General features: G+C 41.7%; 1 protein-coding gene across 5 annotated transcripts in view; it reads right to left on the bottom strand.

Moving 5' to 3' along the window:
• Window positions 1–16,579, bottom strand: part of LOC119493198 (rho guanine nucleotide exchange factor 28-like) — a 48,434-nt gene that overhangs the window by 25,710 nt on the left and 6,145 nt on the right. For 3 of the 5 annotated variants that reach the window (XM_037778345.1, XM_037778344.1, XM_037778343.1), the window contains exons 3-10: window positions 16,396–16,537; window positions 14,999–15,108; window positions 14,113–14,299; window positions 11,166–11,349; window positions 9,380–9,581; window positions 9,028–9,103; window positions 6,917–6,957; window positions 5,380–5,452 (exon numbers count right to left, since the gene is read on the bottom strand). In XM_037778345.1, the coding sequence (XP_037634273.1) occupies window positions 5,380–5,452; window positions 6,917–6,957; window positions 9,028–9,103; window positions 9,380–9,581; window positions 11,166–11,349; window positions 14,113–14,299; window positions 14,999–15,108; window positions 16,396–16,537 (1,015 nt within the window). Of the gene's footprint in view, window positions 1–1,969; window positions 3,231–5,379; window positions 5,453–6,916; window positions 6,958–9,027; window positions 9,104–9,379; window positions 9,582–11,165; window positions 11,350–14,112; window positions 14,300–14,998; window positions 15,109–16,395; window positions 16,538–16,579 lie in introns of those variants that run through there. The other 2 variants (XM_037778346.1, XM_037778348.1) reach the window with 2 other exon arrangements.

A 16,579-nucleotide genomic window follows, 5' to 3' on the forward strand; every position in this document is an offset into this window, starting at 1 on the left:
GCAGCGCCCGGAGCAGCAGCAGCAGCAGCAGAGAGAAAAAGAGAGAGCTCGAGCTTTACAGGGACCCAGACAAAGACAGCAGTCAGTGCCAGGTTTCCAGACCAGGGCAGTTAAACACAGAGAGTGACCCTTCAACCTATGCACACCCCTGGGAGAGAGAGATCGAGGAAGGCAGGATGGAGAGGGGGGAGGCAGGGCCGTCACAAGGGCTCTTTCTCAAGGTTTACTCTCTTTGGAGGCCGCTGGTGTGCTGAAAACAAAATGTTCAAGATGAAATCATAATTGTTAATTGCATAAACACCTAGGCGTGTTTATTATGAGTGTAAAGGAGCTATTTGTCTTTGCCCTCCCTTCTTTTATGATGTAAGTCCCTTTTTAAGCACTGCACTAAACAACTGTCACTATGGAGAGAGCTGGGAGAAATTAGAAGCAGAGTGAAATAACAAGCAGAGTGTAAAAGAATCAAAACAAAGAGTGTTATTACCTTATAAGAGAGGAGAGATAATTATTAGATGGAGGGCCGTTTTAAATCTTTAAAAACAATTGTCCACCAAAATCCACAAACCCGCTCTGAGTTATGACACCTGCGGTCAAACATCCCAGTCCAAGCATCACATTGTGCGTTCCCCGTTGTGTTTACATTTCAGTGCGTCACTCTGCCCCGAGAGATCCAGGCCGAGGTAAACTTAGAGTAGAACAGCGATCAGCCCTCACAGTGAAGAAATAAACTTGTGGCTCCGCACACCTGAAATCACATTTCACTGTGCAGGTGCATTGTTACACCAAAGCTGCTTCACTTCGGATTCTGACTTTCTAAATCCACTTGGAGAATATATAGCCGGTTTATAAAAAAGTTGATATAGTGCTGCTATTTATGCTCTCCAAGCTGGATAGCACAGATGTATAAACTGTGCAGATGTCAATCACAATTAAGAAGCAATATCATGGATAATCTTGCAGAGGTTTATGGTGAAAGATGAGGAAAAGACCGCTGGAGTTGAGCCATGACACAGAAATGGCAGTAACCTGATCTTCCTGTGTCTCTCTCTCTCCTTCTCTTCCCAAACACACACAGTCACATGCACACATGCAATGAACTGTTTAACCATCCTGGTTTAATTTTGCACTATTTTAAGCATTCACTTCAGCTCTCCCACGACAAAAGATGAAGCAACAAACTTGCGTGCCAAGTGTAAGCACGAGGATTCACTTGATTTTGGTTCAGTTTTCTCATAAATTGACGATAGACGTGGCAAACTTTCGCTCCAATGACACAACACTGATTATGATTATCAAGTGCAGGTGTTTTAGCAAAGGTATATGAAGGCACATATGAAGCATTGGGCCTCCCTTTTTGCACTTCATGGACCCCAGAAGCAGTCACATGAGGCCACGACTCCTCAGCGGGGTTCATTCATGCACACAACAGTGTGGACTGGAGGATGTCGAAAGCCCCGAGCCACTCAATCAGCTTCGAGTGGACATCTGACATTCCCCAACATACTGTCACATATCAGGTTACATCACCAGCAAACATACAGTTATCTCACTCTGATTGACTGCAGAGGAGGCCTGTGAATAAGAGCGTGTGTGTAATGGGAACAGTCTAATTTTAACTGTATTGTTCCACAGCGAACAGTGCCAGGGGGGCAGTTTGTGGTAAAGTCTTCCATTTGTCATCTGTAACATGATGTAGCTTTAAGAGAGCTGCAACTGAGAAAAAAAGGGAAACTGATACAAGTGAGCTGCTTTCTTTCTGACATTAAAACCACATGCATCTAATGTCAGTAACACTTAGTTCACTCTTTAACTGTATTCCAACAATATTTGACAATCTGTGAGATTAAAAGTGACCCCGTCAACTTGCAACTCATAACCAAGAAACAAACAGTCAGTGTGACAGGAAAAACATTGCTTCAACAAATTAATAGATTCCACATCTGTAAATGTCAGTATCACACAGTGTTACCTTTTTTGCCCGTCTTCTTGCGCATCCTCATCTTAGGGAAAGAGGGCCAGGAGTAGTTGAAAGGAGAGTCCGAGTCAGAATCCATGATTTGTTATCTTCAAGAGAATCTTCATCCAAACAGCTCAAAGGTGTTTGATAAATAAATGAACAGCAACTCAGTTTACATCCATTTCCCAGTGGCTGAACAGACTCCGGACTAGCTGCAGTGTTCACTCTCCTTTTTCCAGAGCCCCACTGTAGACACTCTGACACTTCAGGAGTGAGCCAGCATGTTCCCCTCTGTCTCCCCCAGCCACCCCTCCCCCTAAAAATCCTCCCCTTCCCCCTCGACAACTCTGCACCAACTGTCCGACAGAGCCGGGACCGAACTCTGTCTTCTCCCTCTGCTCCTTTTTCTCAACTTTTTCCTCTCTTTCTACCACTTTTTTCCTGTCTTTTCTGACTGCAGATTTGTTCCAAAGTGTTTCTCTGTCCCACTCAGTCACTCATCTACCAAGCACAGAGCTCAGGGGGGAGAGGGAGAGAGATCAACACATGCTGACAGGAGCAGGGGGGGAGGAGTATATTGACTGCCGGAAAGAGTGACTGAAGGAGGGAGAGAAACAGAGAGACACAAAGTCAAACATAGGAGTGACTTCAGAACCTACAGCGAAGACAAACATGAGGGCAGACAGCTTAGTGGAGGTGAGTCTACTCTCAGACACGGGAGAAATCATTAACCCTGTGAGTTCATGATTGCCCCAGAGATACTCTGCCAGGCTGCAGAGCTGCACACACTCCGAGGTACAAGCCCCAAATATGCCTGATGCCACGTCTGAAGAGAGTCCTTCTCGATCACTCCATTCTCCCCGTCTGTTTCTCTATATTTTAGCATGTCAAAGCCAAACTGAGGGGGAAAAGGGGTTCGGAGCGTGAGGGGGGAGCAGTCTGCCAGGTCAGCAGCCTCACCATGGAGACAGCAGTGAGAGCTGCTGCTGGCTTTTTTTTTTTTTTTTCTCTCTCTCTCTCCCCCTTTTCCTCCTCTTGCCAACTTGCAGGAGTACAGTGCTCCATTTGCAGCAGCGAGGATAAAAGTAAGTTTGGCTAGAGGTGGTAAAAAGTGACAGAAAGGGTTGGTGAAGGGGGTTTAAGAGACAAATCAGACAAAAGGCGCTGTGGAGAGGCGCCAAACATGGGTTTATAAATGCACATAAATGAAGGAATGTGATAAAAAAGAGAGAAAAGGGGGTTTTGTAGGCAGAATATATGCAGAGGAGAGAAACAGAGGTACACTATAGAAAGTAGTTTGTGTGTGTGAGGATGTGTGTGTGTGTGTGTGTGTGTGTGTGTTTGTGTGTGTGTGTGTATGGGGAGGGGTGTTGGCACTGTACTAGTGAACATTAATGCAGCCTTTGTGGGGTCTGTGTGAGGTTTAATCCTTTTTTCCGTTCTCCAATTAGATCCCCCAGCCGGGGTCGGAGACTCTTGTTAGCGTTCCTGGCGATGCACTCATCGTCTGTTGTCTCCCAGCCAAACTATCCATATCATAAATCTCTTTCTCTTGCTCTCTCTCTCTCTCTCTCTCTTTTCCCCCGATTACACACACACACACACTCACCATTCTCACTCTCCTCTCCCTGGGGATCTCAACAAGCTGCTGGAAAACTGCATTCAGCAAAGCCCCGGCAACCCCCATTCAGCCACAAACACCCCCTTTTTTTCACTTCCCCATACCCCTTGCCCCCTTCAGAGCACTCTTCCCCGCTGCATTCTCCCTCTCAAACACACAAGTGCACACAAGCACCAACAACACACACACACACACACATCGACCTCCTTCCTTTCTTCAGCCGTGGAGAGCAGAGCTCCTCGGGATGAAGTGTAGTTTGCTGTTTGTTCACTAAACTCACGATAAAATGCTGACCTGGGAGGATGGGACTCGGGGGTTATGGGTGCATGAGGCTGTCTGTTTGTGTGTGTATGGAGGTATTTGGGGGTAAGTGTGTGTTTTGGGTGGGGTGTTTGAATTTCAGGGGGCATTAGGAGGGCAGAGGTGGGGGGGGGGGGAAGTGGAGGGAGGAGGAAGATTGGAAGACAAGAGTGTCTTTTACTCTTAAATGTTTTGAACTATTACACTAACATTGTAAACCCTGTGCAACCTGCTGCGTCAATACTGTATTTAATTACAGCCATGCCAATGAAGTTACAGTAATTTGAACTGGAGAGGGCTGACATCAAGAAGACAGGGGGAACATGACAGCTACGCTCTAAATTCCTCATCCCTTGCTGAAGCTCTGGCTACAGAAGCTGTGTCTGTCTATCGGATGACGCATTAGCTCAACGATAAAAACAGACGGGAATCGCACCATATGCTTCACTTCTTTGTTAAAAAAAATAAAAACCTGCCGGACACTCGTTACGCCCGACAGCTTAGGAATGTCTAATGAGGAATTGAAATTCCTCAAGGGTCAAATAAGCATTGTAATCCAGGAAGAATTACATGCATAAAACCTGAGTCATATTCAGTCTGAGCTGTTTTTTTTTTTTTTTGAGGGGAAACTGAGGAGAAAACAGGATTCAAATGACCAGCGTTATTCGTCTGAACCACAAAAAAGCGTTTGAAGGGACCAATCGAGGTCACAGGCAAGCGGTCTTCAAAGACCAGAAAATGTGAAAATCCTCAACCAGCCAACAAACACGCATACAGCGTACAAAATGGCTAAACCATATAGCATGGAAAACAACACCAGCAGCCACAGGAAGTTCAGATTGCAGATGTCCAGCGCCAAGTGTTATAAAGCCTGAAGCCTCAGCTTGTAACCGCAGCATTCTTACACTGAGGCATCAGTCTGCTCTGCAGCAATACACGCCAATTATTAACCCGCAGGATGTTCCCACTCTCAAATCCTTCCCTTCCCGTGCAGTGGCAGATCAGAGTGAAGCCACCTTGGGCCACATAGTTAGGATTCATTTCTGTCCTCCCTGTCACTGCTGGCAGGAATAGGATGACTCAGGATGGTTCTCTACATGTCGCATTAACAAGATTCCTTCTCGGTGCTACAATCACTGTAAACACAGAGTGACACGACTCCAAAAACTCCAGAGAGAAAGGGGGCGGGGGGCTGAAATGTGATCGTCTAGTCCGTGGGGATGGTAGACAGCCATAGTCGAGGATTAGTGTTGAGTTCCAAGTTCTGTTCAGGAAAGGAAACGTTTCCTGCAGTTCACTTAATGATTAGAAGCTACTTGGATAGCGTCCTATGAATATAACGCCACCTAAAACAACAGTAATCCGTCTCAGTCTGCACAAAACATGATCCGCAGCTGAGGCACCGCAAGCTCTAAAATTAAAACCATATCTAAAAACAGGCTTCTGAGAAAGTAACCTTGCTCTCAGGGAAGTTTTATTTAAAAATAAAAATCTTTTTTACCAGAGTCAAACCGTGATGGATCGTCCTCCTCGTCCTCTTCATTCAGGCAAAACATCAGCGGCTCCTCGTAGTCCTGGAGAAACAGAGAAGCTTTCACCAAATAGCACGCACATTTCCACAGTGAGACTTTCTCATCAGGGCTACAACCACACCACAAAAGCTAGAGTCCGACTAAGTACAAAAACACAAGTGTCTGGCGGGTGCATAGGTGTGTGACAGAGAAAGATCAATTAGGTAACCATCTGTATCACATAAAACAGGTCCTATTGGATGACCAGAATCATGTGCACACGCCACACCTCTCGAAACATGAAATGCACACTTGACCTCTCACAAAGTCGGCTATTCAGTGGCGTGCGCAAGGTGCCAACTCCAACACCTTGACAATAAGAGTGAAACAATGTGGAGCATTGAGGGGCAGTCGGTGCCACTGGCTGATGCAGATGTTCACGGGGATTGAATGGAGCTTTGAGAGTTTTAAAATGTGACATTAGATACCCAGGATTTTTTTCAAAGCAGCACCTGTTGTTACAAAATAGTTAAAGGCACAAACTTAGTCAGGAACGTTTTGGAAGGATGGATAATTTATGTTCATATTTGACTCATCTCATCAGATAAAGCTGGGGAGACACCCCAGGTGAATAGGGTAAACAAATTAACTAATAGATATCACCATGAAACTTCTCCAGTTAATTACTTACATTAAGACAATTATTTTTTGTATTACAAGTTATCTGAAATTATATGTTTAAATATGCAAATGAGGCATTATCTTGTGAACTTTGAGCTAATTTGCATACATTTCCAGAACAGAAATATGAACATTGGATAAAGCAAGGTTCAAAACTCTTGTTTCATTTTGTTGACATACTAGAGTCAAAGGTTTTCACTGAGGGAATTTTGGATATCTCTTTTTATCACTCCGTAAATCATAAAATACTGTCAACAGCCATAAAAACAAAAATGTTCTCTATGTTTTTAGGAATAAAATGTTATATAAATCAGGCTATGAATGATATATGAACCCCTCTGTAAAAACCTTCCGAATATAGATAGGAATAAGTAGAAACTGGAAAGTTTGGTGGATGTACGTGATACTGAAGTGGAGATTTCTGGCTCAAAGTCTGAGAAAAACTTAATTTTGAGAAAACAGCTTTTAAAGATATGGATTGTAAAATGACATACGTTTTGCGTACCTACAGGTGAATAGGGTAATTTTTCTAACTAATAGATATCACAATGAAACTTCCCCAGTTGATTACTTACATTAAGACAATTGTTTTTTGTATTAGAAGTTTTCTGAAATTGTATGTTTAAATATGCAAATGAGGCATTATCTAATGCTAACTTTTGGTGAATTTAAGAGAAATCTACAGACGCAAATAGACAAAGTAGTAAAATAAACCCCTAAATGTGTATTTTGGATGTTTTCTTTCCACTAGTCTGAAAGAAGACATGTTAGATTTACAGTGTGAGTAAAACATATTCTGGTCCATAGCTCTCTGTGTATGTATGTGTATGTATATCAAATACTCACATTTTCTTCTACAGCGACTCCATTAATATCAGAATACAGAGCTGAAAGAAAAAACAACATACTCAGACACGGACATACAGCAGCCATTAAACTTCAAAAGAGGCTCAAGTAAGCTCAGACGTTTTAATGATGTATGAACCATGTAAAGTCTTATTTTCTTATTTTATTTTTTTATATAACCTGGGGAGATCTTTACTGTGTGGCCTTGATCTCCTTTCTTTTCCTTTAACTACCACGTGCATCCCAGATCAAAGGACACGGTGTGTGATTTCTTACCAGAAACAAAGCAGCGACGCGCAGAAATTAGTGTTTGGGTGGGTTGATACGAAGCCTGGGGTCACGTAAAAATATAAAGGCATATAAATGTGGGAGAGGGAAGTGGCAGCGACCCATAAAGGATATATTGGGTGGGAGAGAAAGTCAGAGACAAAAAATACACGAGAGGAGGAGAATCAAACGGCAAAGGCTGAGAAAGGGGAGGATGTAAAGTATAGGAAAAGACTAAACAACAACCTTAATCTGACAAAGGTCTTTCTGTGCCTCAGTGTGATGCCGTAAAACGCATTCACTCAAGTCTGATAGAGTGATGCCAGCTGGCTCTGATGTTGCTCCACAGCGAGAGGGAGAGAGCCAGAGAGGCTATAGGGAAACAACCTTGTAAAAGAGACTGTGACCTTCCAAATTTCGTTCTGTAACTAACTCGATTTTTTATTTACGTTTTTATTGCTTGTCTCAAAAAATATACCCATGAAAATGTGCTGACACATAAATAGAAATAAAAGCATGATCACACAGAGTGCTTATAGATAGGGCTGTAATGTATGATCAATTTCATCATCCATTATCGGTTGATTTAGATTAAAGGTACAGTGTGTAGGATTTGGCGGCATCTAGTGGTGTGGTTGCAGATTGCAACCAACTGAATACCCCTTCGCTCACCCATCCCTTTCCAAGACTGCGGTAACGTGAGCCACCGAGTGTAAAACCGCAGTTACGCCGTTCGTCTCGCTCAGCGGCCATCCTTACCATAATAACACTACTTTAGGAGGGACGAAAATCAGACGGCGGTTGGCGGTACCACGGTTTAGCACTTTGCGGCTCACGTTACCGCAGTTTCACGAGCATGTCGGAGAACTACGGCGGCCTTCAGGTAACGTAAAAACGTGAAAGTCTCTCTCTTGAGCCAGTGTTTGGTTTGTCCATTCTGGGCTACTGTAGAAACATGGTGGGGTAACACGGCGGACTCCTGAAGAGGACCCGCTCCCTATGTAGATATGAAGGGCTCATTCTAAGCTAACAAAAACATGATTCTTAGTTTCAGGTGATTATACACTAATGAAAACATAGTTATGAATATTATACTCCTAATAGATCCCCTGAAATGTTGCACACTGTTCCTTTAAGCGATCGTCTGTAAAATATCAAAAAAACAAATTGAGTCAAAGGTGACGTCTCTAAATAGCTCGTTGTGTCCAAATAACAGTTCAAAACCAAAATACATTAAATGTGCAATAATCCAAAGCAGAGAAAAGAAGAAAACACACATTTGAGAAGCAATAAAAAGCAAATATTTGGCATTTTTGTTTGATAAATCACTTCAGCAATTAATTAGTTATCGAAATTGTTGTTCATTTAATTCCTGTCAATCAACTAATTGCTGAATCAACGATTTAACTAACTACTTATAAACATATGGTTTGCTTGCTCTGCTATTTTGCACACTGTATAAATAACAGTGAGTCATTTATTTCAAATTAAAGATTAGACATATTTGGTTGCTTATGATCATGTAACCATCAAGATACTAGAAGTCTCTTTGATGTGTCTTTGCAGCAGCCTGATTCCTCCACAAGAAGTTTTTTACTTTCATCTTCTACCTTCATGTTCTTTCTTTGACTTGCAATACCTCATATCCCCACAGGAGGGAAGTCAATGTCAACCAGTGTTGTAGCCTGATTCGATTCAAGCCACAGCATCTAGCCTCAAACCACGAAGATAAAAAAATTGGCAGACCATTGCAACATATGTAAAAGAGAGTTAAGAAGGGATGGTTTGGTTTAACCCGGCCTCTCAAATCACACAAAACAGATAGATTAGGAAGAGTATGATACCGTTCTCTGTAGGATCATCCACCAGCTCTTCCTTCCCTAAGATGGTCTCCACGCGTTCCCTCCTTAGAGCTTTGATCTGTGGGAGGAAACATGATGTTTAAGTGAGAAGATGCTGTAAACTTAACTACTGATTTTGATGCCATGCTTACTATATATGTGAAGTTAAACAATTTCTACTTGGCTTTATTATGATGGTACTTTCAGGTACATTAGTTGCAGAATTGTTTATGTAAATGTGCAATTGACTACATAAATTACAGGTTTATTTGCATATCTAATCTTTATTGACAGTGGTGTGTTTTAATCCTGTGTTTACCTACAGTACCAGTCAACACTGATAACCCAGACTCACCTCTCGGAGGAAGTCCTCATCTCTGAGCCGGTCTCTGAGGAGCAGGATGTCAGCGTGCCGGCTCTCCTCTGAGCTCCACCTCAGGTTTTGTCGGACGGTCAGAGTCAGGTTCCCCGTGTCATGACAGAACCTCAGCAAGCGGGACCGGTCTGCCCACACCTGGGACAGACCTGCTGGAGGCGTAGCCAGCGGGTTGGGTGGGCTGCAGCACAACAGGTGGGTGAGTTTAATTAAAATCACAAAAAAACATTAGGGTTGATACTCTGAGAGAACATTAAAAATCATCATTAAATATGTGGATAGAGAGACTTTCCAAGCACTTAGAGCAGTGGTTCCCAACCTATTTTCTAAGAGGCTCCTGCTCCCATATTTCCTGACATCATCACCCTCAATTTGAATCAGGTGATTTAGTGACTTTAATGAGTTTGTGTTTTCAATTAAATCAGCTATCTTTAATGCATTAACACGTCAGTTTCATCAACATGAATAAAGTGATGACGTCGTGACGGATTCGCCAAGCGAGCAGATACATGATATGATCTTTTTTTTTTGTAACAACTTAATTAATTTACTGTAATAGTGTTAGAAACTAAATATTCTTGTGTTATTGTGGTTAAATAAATTTAATTTATGGTGTTGTTAGATTGCTGCTGGACCGCCCCGTTAATACAGGTGCGTGCCACCCTTTGTGTGCGGAAAGCGGGAGAGCAAATAGGATTTTGACCGCAGTAAAAAATGTTGTTTTTGAAAGGCTAAACGCCTACGAATATGGATTGAAGCAGAATATTTCATTAGATAAAAACATGTTGTGAATCTTTAAAAATGATTACATCTATCTTGTTTTCAATAACTGTTGACTTTTGGACTTTACAACGCTCTGGAGTTATTGGAAATGTTTGGATCACATGAGTCTGAAACAATCCTACGCAGCCAACACTGGAATCTAATTCTACAAATAGTATAATACTAATAATAACAGCCTGATCTTTATCTGCTACTGTGCAGAAATTACGGGTTTAAACAGAATGTTTAATGTTTTTCTTTGCCAACTAAGTAGCAAAGAAATATATCTTTTTAAATAGTTTTATACACAGACTTTTGTATAAATGATCCAGTAAGTGTGTTATTATGATTTTAGTTATACATGTGCAAATCTAATTTTGACAACCTCAGAGAAGACAAATCCCGGCACACCCTGTGTGATCTTTGGCGCCCCCCTAAAGGGGCCACGTTGGGAACCAGTGCATTAGAACATATAAACAAATCTCTAAAAGCACTGTGTGCAGATGATGGTCTTCTAGTTTCTCAGGCCACGTAAACAGGCCTATAAAACTGTGCTCAAGATTTATGGATCCAGATTGAGCCTGACTGATTGGGCACAAAACATTCCTGAGTTTGACAGGTAATACTAACAGGTGTTTAGTGTTTTATGTGTTCATAAAATGTACTTCAACTGGTATATTTACAGTATTTGAGAGCTCTAAAGAATGCAATGTGTAGACTGGAGTTTGCATTTGCTCTATGCGTCAGCCCTGTGATTGACTGGCGACCTGTCCAAGGTGTGCCGTGCCTCTCGCCCAATGTCAGCTGGGATTAGCTCCAGCCCCCTGCGACCCTCTAAAAAGGATAAGCAGGTATAACTAATGGATGGATGGATGGATGGGGTAATAGTGTAAAACTGGGTCCCTTACTGTGTGTGGGAAAGCTCTGCACTGAACGCATAATGTTACAGCAAACCAGTGATTCATTTGTCAACGTCGCTCCGTGTTAGAGCTTATGATCTTACTGTGTGAGCAGCTCCAGGAGCTCGGTGTGGCCTGCCGCCTGTGCCAGCTGCAGCGGAGTGACTCCCTCTTCGTTTGGCAGGCTGACAGCCATCAGACCCCCCGGCTGACAAAGCAGCAGCTCTGCCAGCCGATATAGACCCCATCGCACGGCCAGGTGGAGGGGAGACTCCCTGAGACTGTGCTCTGGAGATGAGGGGAGAAATGTAATCACATTAAAAAATGTAACTGCAGAGATAAAAGTCTGCAGAGGGATCTAAGAGAGCTGCTGAATGAAAGAGATTAACAGTAAGACGAGAACAGCCTGTGGTGAAATGTGACATAAATAGGAGGAAACTAACACGTCAAGAATCTGGTCTTGATAACCACTCCTCGTGATAATTAACCTAAATGTCAATGATTGATTTCTTCCCTTCACAGCACTGGATCTCTCTGCTCCACTAACCCACTTTAAGGCAATAAAAGCTTTTCAACAAAGTGGTGACAGCTTCTTATTTCTGTTCCCGCCACTCAAACACAGTCAAACAGGATCAGTATCCAGGTAACTGGCCCGCATCAAATCAATTACAGTCAAGCAGCTGGTAAGCTTGGAAATGTACTGTTAAAGCATAAATCCACCATAATCTTAACGTATTTTAATCTCTGAACATTCCTCTAAGATTAAAGTATTATTATTATTCTAAAGGGGAAAAAAGACAGGAAGTCAGCACATTTTTGTTGGTAGTTCCCACTGGATGGACATAATAATAGAAACAGCTTACAATGCTGCACAATACAAGCTCTGTAGTCTACACAAATTTAGTGAATCTTATATTTTCTAAGTGTCTTTAGGTGAAAGTGGGTGTCTAACTAGTGGTACAACAGTTCAACTAACCCACAGTTCAGTTTGTAATGTGTTTTTTGGGTTTTGGTTTTGGTTTCGGTTCAGTTTGTTTAGCACATTAGGGAGAAGTGTGTTTGAACACCAAAATACAATAAGTCACAATTATAAAGGCAACTGGTAATGGATGGACTTGGACTTATATAGCGCTTTTCTAGTCTTCCGACCACTCAAAGCGCTTTACACTACATGTCAGCATTCACCCATTCATACACACATTCATACACTGATAGCAGAGACTGCTAAGGTGCCAACTTTGCCCATCAGGATCTAATCTAAATACTCATTCACACACCGATGGTTAAGCCTTCGGGAGCAATTTGGGGTTAAGTGCCTTGCTCAAGGACACATCGACATGTGACCCGGAGCAGCTGGGGATCAAACCACCGACCTTCCGATGGTGGATAACCTGCTCTACCCTCTGAGCCACAGCCACCACCGACTCACAACTGCAGAAGTGAGTCACATTACCTTGAATAACAATAAGCGGTGTGTGACAGTCACCATTTTCATAACTAAGTTTTCAAGGCAACTACCAGACAAAGAAGCCGTCTGAATTGATTGTGCATCAGTCAACAACACTGCAAAAATGCAGCAAGAGGAAAAGAGTCAAAAATCACAGAGAAAAATGCACTAGCAAAGAGAAACACTGGGTATACAGTAAACACTGACTGAAGGACATTTAATGGCTTGGTTACTTAGCGACAACACAAACTATAACCTCAAATATGAAACACAATCAACACCACAATTGCTATTTGCTGCAGGGGGCTCTTTCACTGCAAAGTGTTGTGCTGTCATAAAATGATGCCAATTTCACACATCGGGGTCGACATGGGATCTTTCAAATATAAACTGAACTGAAAGCAGTTTTATTTGACTTCCTTAAAGATTATATTTATGCTTGCCTTTGTATTATGGTGGGCTCAGCAGAAAGTTTTGGCAAACCGGTAATAAAAGCCCTTTTCACCCTTTTTCATCTATGCGTCAAAACTGGTGCAAGAAATATGTTAATTTACTTTTAAAAGAAATTAATTTTGTTTTATATTCAAATTGAGGTTATTTTATAGTAAACAAACAGAGAGGAGCTGGTGAAACTAAACCCAGATTTAAAAGGCTCCACTTTAATTCTGTTCATTGATATTCTGCGTCAGGGTGCTGCAGGCCTCGTTGAGCTATAAAGACATATTTCACAAGATAACACTTTTGCCAGCTGTATTAAACATTTTAATGCTAAATTTTTCATGGCTGCACTCAGCTCAGAGAGAACATAATGATTCCAAGCTCCAATGAAGTTTTGTGACAGAATGAGGTTTTTCCAGTCCCCCTTAAAAATGCAGAATGTGCTTGAAACAAACGGTAAGTAACAAAGGAAAGGATTGATAATTCAGTCGCATACAGCATCGGCAGTGATGTCATACGCAGTGTTATCAAATTAACTGCCGACATTTAGAGGGAGACGCTGCGATGAAACAGACTGCCTTAACTATGTTAATGCTAAATCTAGTTTGTTGTTTATGTAGGTGGCCCTACACAAACACTCGGATCATAGAAACAGATGGTGGCATCTAGTACACACACACACACACACACACATGCCCTCAGATTTATTGAGCTCTGCCTCGGGCTACTTCCAGAAGGAAAGGCTCTATTAACCACATTACATACTGCTTAATTGGCTTTGATGAATTCAACAGAAGCACACATGTGACCATGTTCACTTCCGATTTCAGCCCAGTGAAGATGGAAAATGGGAATGATGGTGGAGGAGAAGGTGGGGAGGAGGGGGAGTTGAGGAGTTCACCTTCCTTGGGTGGCACTGGCTCTGAGTTTCCAGAGAGAGGTTAACTCGGCTCACTAACTGACTCTCAAGAATTTTTTGTTCATGAACTGACATGTAAATAATAAAATGTAGTAAATCCGCCTTTGGACAAAACTGCATCTGCCTTTAAAGCGATTTCTTCCAATTAAAACCTCCTTTACACACATTGTTGTATAATAAAAAAACAAATACGATGTGCTTTTGATCAACATATCTGTTCAGCATGATAAAATAATCCCGCTCTCACCGTCTCCACTGTGGCTCCCCAGTACATTCCAGCTTTGGGGGATATCCAGGTTGGCCATGGCCAGGGCCACGCGGCGATCCATAGCCCAGCGAGAGCTCTCCTGGCCCAGGTTGAAGAGGCTGCTCAGCTCCCTGTGATCCGTGGAGCTCAGGCAATGTCCGTGGATGACCAGGTGCTCTGCCAGGTCCTGAGAATAAAGCAGTTATGAATAAGATTACAATCTGTGATAACTGGTGTGCAAAAAGACAGTAATATCAAGACTACTGCTATGCAACTGAGGTGAGATGATTCTTCTTGTTTTCAATGAAAAACAACATTTGGAGAATTGTGTAGAGCTGCAACGATTAAACGATCAGTTGATTAGTTATCAACTATTAAATTAATCGCCAACTATTTTGATAATCGATTTTTTAAGAAAAACAAGTCAAAATATCTGATTCCAGTTTCTTAAATGTGAATATTTTCTGGTTTCTTTACTCTTCTATATGACAGTAAACTGAATATCTTTGAGTTGTGGACAAAACAAGACATTTGAGGACGTCATCTTGGGCTTTGCGAAACACTGATCGTCATTTTTCACCATTTTCTAACATTTTATAGACCAAACAACTAACCAATTAATTGAGAAAACAATCAACAATGAAAATAACCGTTAGTTGCAGCCCTAAAATTGTATGACTTGAGGTGATTGATTTACTTTACAGTAATAACGTAACAGTGAAATCATTTCTTTCTTTTAGCAAATTATTTTTTTCCAACTAAATATTACAATATCTTTTTTGTAAATCATGAAAAATCTGTGTACAAGAATATGTGTATTTTTTTACCACAGGGATGCACAAACTTGTGTGCAATGTATAGGATCATATTTGTGTATTTTCCCTACCTGAGCATCATCTTGGACGTACTCCAGTGAAGCTCCGCCCACCCAGGTGAGGGGTGTGGTTTCAGAGGACAGGTAGGCCTGGACAGAGACCACCTCAGCAAGGTTATGTCCTGAAGAGGGACACAACACAGTAAAAGCCAGACTTTATTTAGGGTATATTCATATCTCTTTATATGAACAAGAGCTGTTATATAAACCAGTGTTTCCCAAACTTTTATTCTGGGTACCCACTTTTTAAAAAATGCCAAACCATCACGACCCAATTCACAACACGCATCTTTAAATCCTGAGAAGAGCAAATTTGTGCGTAACTTACGGCGTTACTGCCCTTTCCGCTTCACGTTATATCACCTTGAATAGATGAACCAGCTATTTTGAAGAGCTATACGTTTGATAAATCACAACTTTATAAAATACTTTTAAAATGCTATAAATGAGACCAATTAGACGGAGTTAACTGGCTATCGTTTTTTTCCTCTCATCGGTAAAACAAACAGAATGTACGCTAGCCTTTCATATTAGATTCAATGTTATAAATAGGCTACAATTGTCAGAACAATACGAACATTCAGGCTCCCTCATGTGGCTCAAAGTTGTACTGCAGATATAAATGTTAAATAATAGACTACGGAAGAAATTCTGCTAATTTATTTGTCGACCCTAATAAAATCTCCTGCGACCCACCTTTGGGTCGGACCCAGTCTTTGGGAATTACTGATATAGTGTATGAGACCCATGTAGCCTTCTTTCTCTTTTTCTCTAAATCTATCTAAAAGTACTCACAGTCTGTGATAAATGAATAAAAATAATTAAAATTATACACAGTTTGTATGTAACACGCTAAAAATAGAAAACCACCGGTATGGTCTTTAAAATATGTCTTATATATTTCTAAGTGCCTTAGAAAATGACTGAATGTGGTTAAAAATGGTCTCAGATTTTCATTTTGTATGCTGATAAAGACATTTTGTTTTCTGTTTGAAGGAGAAGGAGACCTGCTTTTAATAGTCCAGCTATTGTAGAGAGTGCTCAAGTCTGCAGGACTGCCTGTTGTCTGTGTCAACCTACACAGACGCTCAGTAATGTTGACGTATTGTTTATGGAGCTGTTTCCCTCCTGAGAGGAAGCTGATAAGATTCTGTGCCTTTCCAGACCTCAAGTCACAGACTGTGTATGTACAAGTGTGTATGTGTGTGTGTGTGGGTGAGTGTGTGTGTGTGTGTGTGTGTGTGGGAAGATTGAAATAGTGATAAACTGTTCCTGAGTATATCACAGACCGGAGTGGAAAACCTGGGATTGTCAGGATGTACGGTTTAATGTCTGAACATGGTTTTCTAAATAAATTCTCTAAATACAATAGCACAGCAATACTGTATGCATCATACACATGAACGTACCAGGCACTATAAAGCAGAGCATGACATCACTCTGAGCCCTGGTGACATGGACCAGTGTGGATCCTTCCAAAACGACGTAGACCTCCGCATCCTCAGGCACCGAGTCTAAACCCTCCAGCAGCGCAAACACCTTGGCCTGGCCCTGAGATAGAGAAAGGTGAGAGAGGTTGAGAGGGAAAATAAA

Source organism: Sebastes umbrosus, chromosome 8, assembly GCF_015220745.1.
Source record: "Sebastes umbrosus isolate fSebUmb1 chromosome 8, fSebUmb1.pri, whole genome shotgun sequence".
NCBI classification, from domain to species: Eukaryota; Metazoa; Chordata; class Actinopteri; order Perciformes; family Sebastidae; genus Sebastes; species Sebastes umbrosus.